Raw genomic sequence first — 16,942 nt, 5'->3', positions numbered from 1 at the left:
GGTCTTGCAGACCTTTTTTTGTATTTTAATGTGAAGTTAGTCGGGAGGAAAAATCAAGAGAAAGAAGATATGACACGGAATCTTTTATATCCAGATATCCCACAATTCAATTTTCTAAGAAGTGAACATCAGTAGCATCCTGACTAGTGTATGTTAAATCAAATCAAAATCAAATCAACCTTATTTACAGTATACTCAGGTGATTATCTGGCAGCACTGAGAAAGAGGTAAGAGTATCTGCCTGTCAACCACAGAACATCGGTGCATGAAGTCACTCCACGCAGCATTAGGATAAAACAGGCTGTGGTTTACTGTATCAGCATCAGTGCTGTTTTCATGTTCTGTCAACATGAAACTGAAAAAGTTCATTTTGAATACAATACTAAAGTTAACATTGAACTGTCAGCAGAAATGGTAAGGAGAAGAGCATTACATTTTTTCATCAGACATTAAAGCCATGACAAATTATGCTCCTGTGTAATCTTACACAGAGATCACAGGCACTTGAGCTCTCCAACATAAAGCAGCAGTTCTTCCATTGTTTTAAACAATAAAAGAACACCTTTCCTTCTTTATTAGCTGCTGAAGTATAAGTACAACTCAAGAACACATACAATGAATGGACTGCCTGGACAGACCGTTACTACTTCTGACACCACTACAACACAGCAATTTACTGTGCTTACCCTTCACTGTGCTGCAGAATGGACACCATCATCTCTACAGCCAGGGCTCCAGCAATCATGGCGAGGCCTGGTCTGCTGACTGTGCACTGCTGATCCAGAGTTCGATCCCTGGTTGACTGGTCACATAAAAAAAAACAAAAGAAAAAAAACAAAACAATGGCCTTAAATGAAATAAGTGGCAATATAAGAACTGAAATGGCATCAGTATACAGAGCTTGATGGCAGAAAATTGTTTCATTTGATTTTAACCAGGTTAAGATGATCCTCTTATCCAAATTGAAGTAGGCTGAAAATGCAATTGTCTAAAAGTCTTGATTGCAGACAGTTTACTGGACATTGATTATAGGCATTACCTTAGTAATATCATGAAACCATACTATTTTTCTGAATTCGACCATCAAGGCCTGTACCAAATTACAGTACATGGCACTACATCTAATAGATGTCTGCATTTTACACTCTGGACTAAAGAGGTAGAGCAAGAAAAATGGCTATAGGGACCAGCTAAGATTCATAAAACCATATTAACAGCATGGCATGCACTGCATGTTTCGCTGTGCTGTGAGTGCTGCAGGTCCAGACAACTAACAAAACAACACCACAAAAGCCACTTATTAACACAACTTACCAATTTCTGTTCATTTATTTATCAGTCTCAAATCCAAAGCTGATGTTTAATAATGCGTGAGCATGAGCTGTGTCTGTAATGCAAATGTTAATAGTGCTATAATCTGTGAGAGTGTGCTGGTTGCATATGGCATTTATAGAAGGAGTCAGAGCTGAATGGCACAGTTTTCAACAATTCACCGTGGCCTTCAATATCGAATAGATGGTTTTCATAAATTACTCTTATTAAAAGGTCACAAGGAAGAAAAAAGACACAAACAGTGGAGGGCATAGATTAAAAATGAACACTGGCAGAATGTGGGTGGTGAGAAAAATATGATGTTGACAAGTGGAAAGGTTTTGTCTGCCATCTGGATGGTGCCGGGTCTGCAGCATGACAATTCTCAATGGAAAACTTGAAATGAAAAACGGTATTCCTATAAAATCTTAACATAATCACAATCCTTAGACTGAACCATGCAACTTAAACTTCTAACAGACTTTTCCAACACATTATGGGAAAAACAGAATGGGCTATTAATACAACATTGACATATCGCTTTATAAATGTCTTCCAACTGTTAACATGTCTGGGGCTTTAGCAGTTAGATGCCCGACTATATGCATCAAGTAGTTGCTTACTTTGTCTGTCATCGAGTGCTGAGGAGTGAATATATCAGAGCTTTTGCACAGTTTTGTGTTTTTTATTCATACATCATGTCACTGTTTTCAAGTGTTTGCTTTGAGTGCATTAAGTGAATGAATGTTAGGTGCAGGCTTATTAACTGTGTGTTTTCCTCACATCTCCAGGTGCGACAACATCATTGCAGAAGTAGCAGCCCAGCTTGTGTCCTGGGATGTTGGAGAACAAAGAGGATCCCGGGACGAGGGGTGCAGAGGTGGCTGGTGTGGAGGATGAAGAGGAAGCCGAGGAACAGGAAGGGGAGGAGTCTGCTCCTGCAGAAACATTCTCACTCACGAGGGTTTTCTTCAGGCCGTGGCGCATGACGACAAACGTGTCGAAGCCTAGCGCAGCATTCACTACTAGCTGGAGCATGAGAGACAACAATTATGATACAGTATGGTAATCAAAGGTTTTTACAGATGCACATCAGTGCCTATAAAAGATTTTAAATTACTTTAGCTTGAATAGGGATATTTTACATTTCTTCTCAACACACAGTACATTTCAACCAAATCAAACTAAATGGCCTGTTTTTCACAAACATAAGAATGCAATGTGTTACACCCTTTCAAAAAGCAATGACATAAAACATTAATAGTCTCTTTAAAATGATGAAAGCATCTAGATCTATGGAAAGGCAATGGGAATAATTTGTAAAGCCAATTTGTGTCTGAATCATCCCGATAGCACAAATTGCCAAATAACCTTTCAATGAGCAGGCCATGAACAACATCTAAACAGCAGTCAAAAAAAAAAAAACAATTTTACTGCATACAGTGATATAAGAGCTGGATCAGTGATTCAACTGCAGGCATTGCAAGTTCCTGACACAACGTTCAATAACTCGAACGTTGCCTGGCAACTAATAGAATTCCAACTGGTAAACAGAAAATTTGGCCAATGTTATTGAGCAATTTCAGTTTCCCAAGAGGGTAATAAAACCTGTTCAAAATGTCATGTCCCAGCTTAAAAAAAAAAAAGGAATAATGTCATAGCACATAGAGCAAACTGGAAAAAGCTTTGTCTTCATTTTCTTTAATTTAGCTTAGTACAAATACTTAACACTCTAATTCAACAGCCCAAACAAGACCACAACATTTTGTGTTTTATAGTCTCATGAGCCTTACCCTGGTCACAGGAAATGCTGAGTCAAAACAAGTGAGATACTGAAATTAAATGTGTCAAGTGGCTATAATCAATATTTTTGTAATAATAACCTATTGAATGACAACATGAAGATAATGGGACAATATGAAAGGGGTTGTATGTCTGCATTACTGCAAATGAATGATGCTGGTGCTCCATAATTGCTGTAAATAAGCAACTGTTTGTCCCCTTTGCCCTGGAGTGGTTGAATTAAATAAATGAGTACATTTCAATTTAGGTTTGGTTAATCTGTGACTCTAAATTGTCCCTGAGGTGTTAATGTAAGTGGTTGTTTGTGTGTGGGAGCCCTGTGATAGACTGCCTAGTGTGAGCTGGGATTGGCCCCTGCGTATAGCAAGAACATACAATAGGTTAATAAGGATGTTTTGATAGGCATTCAATAGTACAGTCTGTTCCACATATATCTCTTGTATGTTAGCTGAAGGCAGCTGTTTCCTGCTGCCGGAAAGGAGGTGGATGAGAGTAAGTACGCCAAACCAAAGCAATGAGCTAAAACAGGCTGCTAAGCCCCACCGAGCTGCCGAGCAGTAACTGTGTGTTCATCCCTGCAGGGATGCACTTTATACATAATCATTTGATTGTTTATACAGAAAGTGAATATTTTAACTCCAAACTCCAACAGCGGGTGATAGTAATTTGGCTGTTCTGCTCCTCCCTACCTTCCTCTTGCTGGCAGCTATCACTGTAGGCAGCCAGCGGCTCTCCCTCGTATCCATCAGTAAGAAGACCACATCATGCTCCGAAATGAGTTTCTCCAGCTGCTCTACATCCCTCTGGGCTTGGGAAAGAGTGGCCTGGGAGAAATTCACTGGGTGGCCAGGCATGGGGATGCTCATATTGTAACCTTCTGCATTCTGCAAGAGGAAGGAAAAGTGTTGACAGAGAAAAACAGGACACTGCTTATAAATCAAGCCAACATTTACAGTGCATTTACATAGACATAGAGCAGTGGAGTGGCCCAATACAAAATACTCAGACTGTGATGATTTTAACTGCATTAGAGTTACATAAGGGGGAAATTAAAGAAAACTTCAAATTATGGTGAAAAACAGACTTCGACTGCCTTTATGTACCCTGGAGGACACCCTGAATCACTGAAGAAACATCAATTTCAATTTATTTGTTTGTATAGCGCCAAATCACAATACAATCATCTCAAGGCACTTTACAAAATCCAAAAACCCAACAAATCCCTTATGAGCAAGCACTTGCTGACAGTGGAGAGGAAAAACTCCCTTTAACGGAAGAAAAAACCTCCAGCAGAGCCGGGCTCAGTTTGGGCGGCCATCTGCCTCGACCGGTTGGACTGAGTGGATAGAGCAGAGAGAAAAGAGGAAACATCGAAGTTAAGCCACTGAAGATAATATATTAAAGGAATATTACTCTTTAATACAACACTGTCCACATCAAAAAACGATTACTAAATATTACTTATTCACATAACCTAACAGGACTCTCCTGTACATGCATGGCATATTAAGAAAAGAAAGTATTAAATTGCCACTTTCAACTCTACAAAAAAATCTTTAAAAAAAAAATGGTAAAATGAAATGAGTGAAGTGAGATCTCTGAGGAATCAGTGACTCGTATTGCTGTGGCTATCTCCAGGAATTGCACACTCGACAGTGAGGCAAATGGATGTGTCAAGAGTAATTTCATAGTCAATAGAAGGACAGAAAAGGTCAAAGATGGAGTGTGAAATCTTAACAAGAAGAAATTCCACTTTTACTGAATCAGTGGGCTGCTCTCTACATTTCAAAGAGTGGGCACTGTCAACCAATTCTTGAATTTACATGTCACACTGACGCAAGTATTGCTAAGCATTGTGGGGTGATTTCAGGCTGCAGAAATTGTAATCATTTTCCAGTTTCCACAAGCTCAACCTGCAGCTGAGAAAGAGAAAAAAAAAATCCTCTGTGGAAAAAAAAACAAAAAACAAAAAAAAACTCTTCTCAAAAAGATAAACATTTTATGACAATCCAATAATGCCACTGTTGATATCTCCAACTAGCTCTGAATGGACTGTGACAAAATCTGTAGAGGTGGTGCCAAAACTACAAACGGCAAATGTCACTCAACAATATATGTCCACAGACAAAATATGAAATTTACTTCTGACATTTCCAACATTGTGACCTTGTTTGAACCAGGTCCCCTTGGTTCAATTAATTCATTTCTCTATAACACTGGCACCTGATGCCACTGTATGAAGGAGAAAGAAGAAAGGGGACGGAGATGGATGCAGCTGGTATAGGCAGTAGACAAAGTGTCTGAACACACAATGACAGTGCATGGCCATCCATCACCGTTACGTCTCTATTCTTCACTTCCTATTTTATTCCCAGGAGAATAAGAGAGAAATGGGCAGAGAGGGAGGGAGACTTAAATATGAAGTCGATGACATGACAATCATTTGTGTGTGTGGGTGGGTGTTTGCATGTACGTGTACATTTAAGGAGGACATCACAGGCAAGCTGGGGAAAGGACAGTTCTGCAATGTTTGCTGTTAGTCAGTTTAAACAAAATTTTATGAGTCACCGTACAGCCCAGAAGGTGCCAACATTACTGACTAGGCTACCTTCCCGATACACAACTGTTGATACAGCATGCAATTAAAAATTAATTGCAAAACTGAAAAATCATAGTAATGCTTCAGCCTGTACACATTCTCCGGGTTTTCAACCACCAGTGGGAGATAAAGTACTCACACATTTTACCCCATTAAATGCAGAAATACTCCACTTTAAAAATACTCAATGTTACAGAAAAATCCTGAATCTAAAAATGTACTTGATTAAACCTATTAACCACCTGTCCAGGGTGTACCCCTGCCTTTTGTCTGGAGACAGCTGGGATGGTTGAGCCGCGTGACCCTAAATAGGAATAAGTGGGTATAGATAATGAATGGATGGAAAACTATTAACAATAATGTGTTAATGTCTCTTATTGCTGTAATTTGCCAAAGTGGAGAACAGCCATCAAATATATGTAGAGGAGTATAAAATAAAATACTGCCCTACAGTGTCACACACTATTTCATCTTATTTAAAAATAAATCAGATTAATGAAACTGGTTATTTTATTGTGTTGGCAAGTAGATCTAATTTCCCATTATTAAGTCTATAAGAGCGTTCCAGCAGAATTATATGGACTATCAGTTACTAAAAACAGACTAATTAATGCAAATGTATGCTTTATGTTACACTACAGGACTAGAAATGTAAAGTAAGGCAAGCTATTCACATAAAAAAATGGGGGATAAAATATCAGCATTTCATTTCGACTGCCACCTGTGCAGAAACAACTTGGCAAACATGTTATCAAATTTTCATATATATATTTTTAACTTCCATAACCTTCCTCACTCCAGCATTAAATTAAATTGAGGGGGAGGCAGGAGGGAATGTAAACCATCAGATTATAAACTGGCTGGAGCTTTTCAGAGAACCAAACGTGCATACATCAAAACACAGGTGTACACTTAAGTCACATCATAAATATGCATTCAGTCTATGTGCTTGCAAATAGCTTAATAAGAGATGGGCTCACTCTTTCACACCAAAACAGAGCCCTGCTGTGAGTGTTTGGCTGCTTTTTCATTTAGTCACACGGAAAAATATTTCTCCCAGAGACCTTGCTCATTAATTATCAAAGTAATGAAAACACCAGAATTAATATGTGAGTAGCACGGTTCTTGATTTTCTGTCTTGTTTGGCCATCACATCTCAGGCACGTCCAATAAAAGAGGAATACAATTATAAACCTAGCTGACAAAATTCAGATTACTATAATGTCACTGCAGTTGTATAGTGTTTAGATCTTAAAGCAGCTCACAGAAAAACATCTAAACATAGCCATCCTATTTAACTTAAGAAAAACCTGGCAAAATGAAAGATTCCTAACTGTTAAAACCCTGAGGACACACACGACAAATGAGATAAAATGAGTGCGTTTCACAATCTTAGAGGTTTTACTTGACTTCAGGTAGGTACTCACCACTCCAGGAAAGATTTTAGTGAGTCGGTCAACAGCAGCCGTGGCTTTGGACTTCCCTCCCCCGAGACAGTCCTCAAACTCATAGAGCGGTTGCCGAACTGGATTGGAGTATGAGATCTTTGCATTGTCCACAAATGTGATGTGTCTCACCCCCCATCCCTGAAGAAGAAAGGACAAACACCAATCAAACAATAATCACATCATTTTTATTTTTAAGTCAAAGGTTTGGACAGACAGTCTTGTTCAATCCTGTTGGGGAGGATGGGTGCCCAGTGTGTACAAAAGTCTAGAGACCCTATCAATTGCATTACCCCAGGTTTGTTTTGTTTTTTTTAATACCTGCACTGAATGTCTGAGTGGTCTGACAATGCTAATTGTTAGAAAAAAGAAACAGAGACCTACATGCATATGAACTTACTATCTGACAGAGGTCTAGTGTAGTTATTTAAAGATATATATACAATAAAGCAAATATGTTTTAATTTCATATGCATAATTTAAGGTTATCAAAAATCTGAGCTTATGACAAGATTACTGGACAACATTACATTATAGCAACTGGCGAGAGGAGACACAGTTTTCTGTTTGTTATCTGGGTATGGTAATAAGTTCCAAAACCATCTCTAGGTTATTGTCATGTAAATGACCAAGGCAACACAAGGTCAATTATTTATAGTATACAGAAAATTTCTTGGTACACTTTGTTACCTTATTCAACCTATGAAAGTCAGGGATGGCCTGTAGGTGGCCAAGGAAAAGACAATAATATAAATGGTTAGCAGAGCAGACCTGAGCTGGTACCAGATAAAATTGAGTGTTTTTAAGACTTCCAAGTACTACAGAGCCATGTAAAGAATTGAATTCTTGAAAGTCTGAACATGTTGAGCTTGTATTTTTCCAAGACATTCAATAGTACAGAGAAATCCTAACTTAGTCCTTCTGATTTCCCTCTTGTTGAATGTCACTGGTAGCCATGTAATATAACAAAAATCAGATATCAATTAAGGTATTTTTGTTTCTTTAATATCACTGCAGCCCTTGGGATGTGGTAGGTTTTAAATGTCTTACCAGTTGTATTGAAGAAAATAGTCATTAAAAGCCTGTTTTCAAAGATATTTTTTACCCTTTTCTCAATTGCCAAGCAAGTTATTCCTGCCACTTTTTGTCTTTTAAAGCTTTTCATAACCTGTGCCAAAATTCCAGTTCGCTGAGATTTTTTTAATAGTTAAAAACTTTCCTCCACATGTTTTTTTCAGCACAGATGGTGATCTCTGTTTATTTTCATCTTTAGCTCTTCTCCAGATGTTCATAATAAATTGAGTTAATTTTGTCTCTGTTGGGTCTACAGTTTAGATCATGTCTTGAGGTTTTACACCAAGATTATTATAACAAACAGTGCTCCTACTTAAAACAAGATATTTTACCGGTTTTGTTTGAAAGTCTGGGGAAAATTAAAGTGTCATTCAGTGTTAAATGTCTATTTAAATTCCGTTAAGCCTGCTCACTGGTAGGAGACGCGGAAAGATTTTTCCACAGAACAGAGCATTTCTGTTAGTGTTAATATCCTTGTTTCAAAACTGACAGTTTAATCACTGTATAGAAACATTACAAGTTCTAAACATTACAGAATATTATGTTTCAAAATATTTTATATAATTTTTTACACCGTCAAAGCAGTGTGCCACATTCCAGTGTAGTTTCATCACTCTGCTCACTCCTTTACTTTGCTTTCCCACCCTTACCATAAGAGTCCTGGCTACGTTGCAGCCTAGAGTCCCAGCACCCAGCAGAAGACACTTTGTGTTCACCACCTTGTCCAGGTCCAGGGAAGGAACCAGCCGCCATCTCATTAGCTTTAGGTTAAGATCCACTGATGACTCTGCAAGCCTGGAGAGTCATCAGAGTAAGTCGAGAGTGAAGACCTTGTTCGTCTTCAAAATTCATTTAAGCAGCTCCACGAAAGGCTAAGTCAACTTAAAAACATTGTTTTGTTTGCAGAAAGAGATAACACAGTATGTATCGCTGCAGTAAAGCAGAATAAAGAGGGAGTCTAAGGCTTTTGTTGTCACACTCTGCACTTTGTTAAGCTAAAATATCTTTAATATTTCATCTCAGTATGAGATCTGTGTTGTGGGCTGACCCATCTGTACACCTCAACAATTTCCTGCTGTGTACTTTACCTCTTAGGGTCCATGCATTCACTGAGGTTGACCATCCTGGGTCCCATGGCCCCCTTAGGGTTCTTCTCCCAACCTACACTCTTAGGACACACTATGAAAAAACACACAAACCATAAAAAATAATCATAAGATATTCTACAAAAAAAAACAAAAAAAAAAACAGCTGAAACAGCTAGTGTCAGTGTCCACTAATCAAGAAACTGATTCACTTCAGGCAATAGGTATCTGGCCATAACAATGTTATGTATTGTTTGTTTAAGATTTGACATATCCATCCCTGTGATGTCTGATCACGTTAAAATGCACTAACTACTTTCTCATTCATAAATATTCACCTACCTTGCTACAAAGTATTGTCAATATATGCACTGGAATCAAACATTTCCATACAGCTATGCTCTGAGAAGTAAGGACAATTATACTTTCACATTTCTTAAATTATTCAAATTCAAATTAGGTTAATTACACAAAGTTATTGCAGTGGCATGGCTAAAGATATATGTGTGGCTCATCCAGACATACAGGAAGAAATGATCAGCAGCAGAAGAACACACAGTATAACTAAGTTTAGCATGTTTTGGAGATTTACTGTGTTTGGTTATAGTCTCATAAGCTCTCTCATACAGCTGTGTTGCTACACTGGATGTTGCTTTGGCTTCGGCTACTAAAAGCACACATCCCATTGTGTAATGTAGAGTAAACATAGAGAAAATGGTCTGAAATGGACAATTTAAAAAGGCAACATCACTTCTTTCATTTTTATTTTCTAAATGAACGTTGTCGATATCAAGTCATGCAATCATGCATATGTTTGCCTCCCTTTTCTTCATGTCACACTTATTTTAAATCATTGCAAGGCCAAGCGTAGTGTATCAAGAAAACTTGGGCCAAGGATGGACGGGCAAGTCCATGCTTTTGCTTTATGAATACATTCACAGAGTTAATTAAAAGTCACATTATGCTGAAGAGTTACAGTGAAGTAAACAAAGACACTTCATTTCATCATCCACTCAACAAAACCGTCACTGACTACAAAGCTGCTCCCTTTCCCATCCTGCTATTACCATTTAAATTACTTCCATTCCTTATTAAACAGATAAAGGGGTAATAAAGAAGCGGATTATTGTGGCTTGAAAAGGAAGCAGACAGTGGTGAGTGAATTACTGTAAGATTAAGTTCATCAGTTCCAATACACTTTAATAAATTCACTGGAGCATGCATGCACTTTCAGATGAACACGTATGAATTCATGTAACACACATGTAACACACGCGTAGTGTCACGTGCACACGTACAACCACACTCGCATACACATAAAGGAAAAGAGATTACCTGAGTTCTTGCGAAGTTCAGGTAGTTTGACCTGGAGGATGACACTGTGCTGAATGGAGCGACGTCCCTGCAGAGTTCTGTCCCTAAAACATAGCAACTCCACTGTGCCCAGCTTGGAGCCCCTTCACACACACACACACATATACACGTACATGCAAAAAAAGACAAAAAATTCAAAAAATGAAAAGGACACCCACAATTCACAGGGTAGAATGGAAGCTACAAAGACATGGACAGTAAATTCCATTACAAAAAGCTCACATAATGGTAGATTTTGTGCAACACACAAAGTCCTTGTGTAGTTTAATAAACACAGATAAATGATATGACCTACACGTATCCACATAACATCACTTTTCCCCTAATATGGTACTAAATGACTGTCGGAATACACAGAGATCAGACTCACATTGTAGCTAAGCTTTAATTCTGTCTAAGCCAGTATCAACAGTTTATGATGAACACAGAGACAGACTAGCCAAGCGTAAGATTGATGAGGTTTGCATTGGGTAAGAACTGCCTCTGACTACACAGCATAAAAACTAAACTTTCTAAAGGGATTTGCTACTGATATGCTACTGACATCACAGCACTCTATGACTAAACTGGTGCTGATGGGAAAGGATAAATTTAAATAATTAAGCAATGAAAAGGTTTTTGAAATGGCACAAAAAACACATGTTCCAGGAAATACTAAGCTCTCTAGGAAAAAGTGTGACAAAAATTACCATGCAACTACATTTACAGTTGTGTAAGTGCTTTCAAATTGACTGTTTTACCCAACTTAACTGTAGCTTTTATTCTTCTTTGTCAAAATCAGGTTAGGTAAATAACTGCATTTCCAGCTGCATTACCTTACAACTTTGACTTTTTCATATTGCAGAACAACTAATCATTCAAAATCTGGCAATGACATTCAGTGCTTATGCTCCTAAATTATACAACAGGAGTGCAGCTGCACTCTCCATGTAGTTTTTTTTTAAAAAATACACTTAAGCTAAATGTGTTTAGTTTAGCTTGTACTTAACTTTTTTCCGTTGTCCTTAGCATGATGTTTTAACCTCTGTAACAGTTTAATCACCATATACTGTAAACCCCATCTTTGCTTGGTCTTTATAAATATAAATGTAGCTGAAATGTTTAAAAAAAGGTCATAATATAAACCACTGTGGCACGCTTTGGAAAAAGCTGGCTGGTTGTTAACACTGGCTGTGTAAAATAGAAGAAAAAAAATATTAATCTGATTTGATAAAGTTCTTGATGATAAAATGTCATGGAGGACAATGTAGTCTTGAAATAAAGCCATGTTTAAAATCAGGAATAAATGCTAAATATTACATTTGTAGGTAACAAAGTTCTTCCATCCGAGTTAGTCTCCTTCTTTCCTAATATTAAATTAGGTTCGATTGGTTTTCTATTGTTATCCCATAGCAAAATGTGTTCCATCTTTACTTTCTTTATGTGGTGCAAATGCAAATACACTGCAGTGGACAAAATCTTTATTGCACAGTCCCCAGACAACATGGGATTAAAATGTCTAAGTGACACCTGTAGCATGTGTCACTTGTTCCTAATCTGTGAGTAAATATTTGAACATCTTTAAACAGGGATTCATGGTTTCAGTCTTAGTAATCAAGCTGTCGAGTTGCACCGACTCCTACTCCTCACTGGTGCGCTGAACTATTTCTTCTATAAATATTTTGATAACATTTATCTTTCAGCGAAAAAAAAAAAAAAAAACATACAAGCCTCCACATTCCTCTGTTTCTGCAACAACTTGAATCAACAAACCCTTAGGAATTTCTTGTGTACATGTAAGGTTAATAATGCTGTAAAATCTGTTATTTGTACTAATAATGCCTTTCACAGACACATCATGTTTAGACACATTAAACCAAAAAAATGTAATGCTGGAGGTACTGATAAATCTCTTCCATTGTGCAGTCACCAAAACCCTTTGTGAACTTATGAATGGCAAACCACTAATATGTCGTATTAATACAATGGTGACCTTAAAAATTGTTATTGAAACTTCACAGTAAGTTTCAAGATGAAATATGAATATATCACATATCCTCACAAACAATGCCATCAAACTACAATTTGTCTACACAACCACAGAAAGACGGACGCACACACAAACACAGGTTTACCATTGGTTAGCTAAGAGGACCAGCAGATTTCTCAGAGGCCAGCCCGGATGTTGAGACAGAGTACACGGATCGTAAACGCCCACAGTAACCTAGAAAAACATATATAGTTTGAATGCGTGCATGTGTGTGTGTGTGATAAAATTGACTCTAATCTAAGGCAGAGATGAGCCATTAAAACTACCGTAAAAAATACAAAGTGAATCTAAACAAAGTCTTTGTTTACGTTTAAATCATACTGAACTTATCCAAGAGCAAAAATGCTTATAACCATTACTGTGAAAGATGATAAATATATTAAAAATACAACCAAATAAGCAAAGAAATCTGTAATTTTGGCCAAAGTAACTGTCTTAGCTTGACTACCTTTTTAGTATCAGTGAAGAATGTATCCCAGTCCTCAATTAGAGCCATCTGAACAGCATCATTTGTGTGCTTCATTAGAAAGTAAGGAACGGCAGTGATCCCTCTTTTGATACACAGGCCATCATAGGCCTCCTGCAAGGCTGCAATCTGAGACAGAAATCAGTAGTAGTCAGTTATATTTATAGAAAGCTCTGTACTGGATATTAACACTGTCAACATACAGTGCCCTCCACAATTATTGGCACCCCTGATTAAAATGTGGTAAAATTGGTCGTTATTGGGTCTTTCAGCAGGATAATGACCCAAAACATGCAGCAAAATCTACTAAAAAAATGGTTCAGCACACATAATATCAAGCGCCTCCAATGGGCATCTCAGTCCCCAGACCTCAACCCGATTGAAAACCTATGGGGTGAACTGAAAAGGAGAGTGCAAAAGAGAAGACCCCGGACCTTGGATGATCTGGAAAGACTGTGCAAAGAGGAATGGTTAAAGAACCCTCTCTCTGTACTCTCCAACCTTCTGAGATGTTAGAGGTGATTAAGTGCTGTCTTGTTGGCAAAAGGGGATTGTACGAAGTATTAAGATCAAGGGTGCCGATAATTGTGGCACACGATTTCATATAAAGTCAATTATTTGTTAATGTTATTTTTGTTTTTTTGCTGAATAATTGTACTTCAATTAAAGGTTGGATTTTTCTATTTTTTTTCTGAATTTTGGTTTTATTTTTAAAAAGAAAATTAATTTATTAGAAGCTTAAAATCCAATCTTAATCAGGGGTGCCAATAATTGTGGAGGGCACTGTATATACAGAAAGGTTTTATAGCACAACCCTAAATATTATATCTTATAATGCTTTATGGTACAGCGCAACAAAAAAGGCTTACAGAAGCATCCTATCAGCTTTTCTGAAATATTAACAAAGGTATATTATAGCAATTACCGGGATGGCCCTTGCTGTATTTTTGTGATTCTTAACACATACTGTATACTGTAGTTGTTTAGTGTGTCTACTCATTTGTACATTTGTCAGATGACCTCATACACATTCACCAGATCCTGTTTATAAAAATATGTTCTAACTTACATAATATGTCTCATTTCCAGTGTATTTCACAAGTCAGATAAACAATGTTGTCTGGCCGGGAAAATGCTTAAGAAATACGAGCTTTTGCCAATACTGACTAGTGAAAACTGTCAAACTGTAATTTTGGCCTGATCTTAGCACTAAACTAATTGAACCTTGGTGCAGTAGGCTGGAATGTGTAGTAGTGATTATTTCTACAAAGAGAATGAGACAAAAGAATGGACATGGGGTGAAAGGGCAAAAAAACTGAGAAATCTCCAGTGCTGTGGACTGCAATTGGCATCATGCTGTTCGTAAGTCATTCAGATGTTCTTTTAATGAGGCTTTTTCACACCTTGGATCCACAAACCTGAAAGCTAGCAATTCACTTGTCTTCATTATACTACTGTCCAGGTTTTGGAAAAAACATTGTCAAGAGCTGCATCAGTGACTGCCAGTCCAATCTAGTATTACTATTGCTCTCTGACAAAGTAGTGGGTGCTGTAAAACAGGAAAACTGCAGTAGAACAACAAAGCAAGAAAGTGAAAATTACAGTGGTTTGAAAAATTTTCTACAGTTCTTCTGGTTTTTATACATATAGTGATTATCTGATTATCAGAGTATTTCAAAAAAGGTGGAAGAGAAAGTGGCTGAGACAGGGTTCCTACAGACTAATGAGCCAGTCATCAATAAGTATGCACACAAAGCCAGTGATACAAAGTTTTCAAATTTTGATAAGCACATGCCATGTCTGCAGTCCATGTCCACTGTGGACATAAGTGCATAAAACCGTTGGACATAAATTCAGGATATTTGCTCTTGTAGGACAACATATATCATTGAAAACAAAGACATTAAAAGGTAGAAAACCAGTGAAAAATAGTCAACTGTAAAATTTATATCTAGAATTTGGACTGAGCATCAGCACTTCAGAAATTCACAGATACTGAGATGAAGAAGACCCAAAACAAAGACAAATTTAAAAAGTTGGGAGAAGCAATGCACTTACAGTATAATCTCAGATTGTACTATGTTAACATATTTATATTTTTAAAAAGCCAACCTGTTTTGCTGAGAAAACTTGTTCTAGGACAGTAGGCTGTTGGACAATCTTTATCCCCTCAGGAAAACAGAGTGCAGGAAAGCAGAACCAGTAATAGAAATGGTACTTCTTCAAATCCTAAGAAAGGATTTTCCAAAAAAACGATGAAATCAGTAAAACAAATGAGAGAAATGTTGACATTTATATATTCACACTATGAATTTCTAAGATGCATTCCATACGCACTGCAAAGGTCAAGAGAATGAATCTACAGAGGTGTGATGGGTCCTTCAGTGCAGCCCCAGACTGAATAGCCTCCCATATCTACAAATACAAGACATATAAAATTGCTTTCATTCAATTACTTAATTTTCTGTTGCACAACTAAGTGAGCATTTCTGATATTGGTTTTATACAAATAATCCATCAGATGTAAGGATGTGAATTCAGTTCAGCTCATAAATTTACATAGCTCTGGCACAAATTGAAAAATATTTGCTATTTTTGGAAAGTATTGCCGAACAAGCAGTCTCTAAAATCATAATGACAACTGCACTTACTAAAAACACTTTCTCACTACTTTCCTTATAAAGAAAAGTTTTCTGCATGACCACTATATCTTTTACAACCATGTATGCATTTTGTGTTTTACCTCCTTAGCCTCCTTCTCCAGCAGAGCCTTTTTATCAGTGGTCTTAAAAGCATCAAGTGTGTTGGTGTTATACAAAGTACCAACTGCTGGACAGCAGTGGGCTGGAGTTGGCCCATCCCTACCAGCAAAGAGTAGAAATCTTAGCTGTGATTCAATCTTTTTATCTGAATTTGTATTATTCACTGCGCCTTGAAATTTTTCAATAGCAACAGAATAACTGTTATAATGTTCATGCAGGCAATGTGCTGTGTTATACATACACATCAAATGCACTGAACTCCAAAGTCAGGCGAGTAGGCAAACCAACTGGGTCACCTAAAGGACAAAAAGGTGAATAACAAGTTTAACCATACATCAACGTCATTTGAAACATGTTCTGGATTAGCTAGTTGACAACCTGTTTTCATGTATGACACTATAAAAAATAGAATTGCTGAAAAAATAAAAGATCTTTATAATGATACATTCAGACCACACTGCTCACCATTGTAGTAGTATCCCTTGATACATTTTGGGCTCTCATCCAGTCTATAGTCATTAAGTTTCTTTTGAGTAAGTTGGTGCCAGAAGCCTGCCTCCAGAGCACTGCTGAAGGGAGCAAACTGTAGCTTGAGGTCTCCAGCGGAGGATGTTGCTTCACTTGCGTCAGATGCCATCACAACTTCACCGACAGACTCCCTAGACAAGTTCTGCAAACCGTGAAATAAAAGTGTTGTAGGTTACAAAACACTTGCAGGCTCTTTCCTTGCGACAGACTTACAGAAGATAACGTTCATGTATTGTAACTAACAGGCCTAACACATAATCATCCATTAGCTGCTGAGCTGTGGACCTGGAATCGTGGTGTCGAATACACAATCCAGTCACATAACAGTAAAGGGATTCAATTTATTTCACCAGTGACCAAGTATAGCAGCAAAACTCATTCACAACAGCATAGTGTCATATGCTGCACAGACTAGTTGCAGTTGTGCTGGTAAAGCTGAAGTTGATTGACAGACAAATTGACCTAA

The 16,942-nt window shown here is 37.6% G+C and overlaps 1 protein-coding gene across 1 annotated transcript in view; it reads right to left on the bottom strand.

The window, feature by feature from the left end:
* atg7 (ATG7 autophagy related 7 homolog (S. cerevisiae)) overlaps positions 1-16,942 on the bottom strand; it is a 56,142-nt gene that overhangs the window by 38,252 nt on the left and 948 nt on the right. The window contains exons 2-15 of the mRNA XM_026307664.2: positions 16,414-16,618; positions 16,190-16,244; positions 15,930-16,047; positions 15,524-15,601; positions 15,299-15,415; positions 13,169-13,315; positions 12,806-12,894; positions 10,653-10,774; positions 9,321-9,411; positions 8,883-9,027; positions 7,141-7,299; positions 3,804-3,998; positions 2,095-2,340; positions 687-802 (exon numbers count right to left, since the gene is read on the bottom strand). Of these exons, the coding sequence (XP_026163449.1) occupies positions 687-802; positions 2,095-2,340; positions 3,804-3,998; positions 7,141-7,299; positions 8,883-9,027; positions 9,321-9,411; positions 10,653-10,774; positions 12,806-12,894; positions 13,169-13,315; positions 15,299-15,415; positions 15,524-15,601; positions 15,930-16,047; positions 16,190-16,244; positions 16,414-16,585 (1,850 nt within the window). The 5' untranslated portion in view covers positions 16,586-16,618. The remainder of the gene's footprint in view (positions 1-686; positions 803-2,094; positions 2,341-3,803; positions 3,999-7,140; positions 7,300-8,882; positions 9,028-9,320; positions 9,412-10,652; positions 10,775-12,805; positions 12,895-13,168; positions 13,316-15,298; positions 15,416-15,523; positions 15,602-15,929; positions 16,048-16,189; positions 16,245-16,413; positions 16,619-16,942) is intronic.

The sequence above is a fragment of the Mastacembelus armatus genome, chromosome 5 (genome assembly GCF_900324485.2).
Source record: "Mastacembelus armatus chromosome 5, fMasArm1.2, whole genome shotgun sequence".
Classification (NCBI taxonomy): Eukaryota; Metazoa; Chordata; class Actinopteri; order Synbranchiformes; family Mastacembelidae; genus Mastacembelus; species Mastacembelus armatus.
The sequence above is the reverse complement of the archived record's forward strand: the minus strand, read 5'-3'. Positions and strand labels throughout refer to the sequence as shown.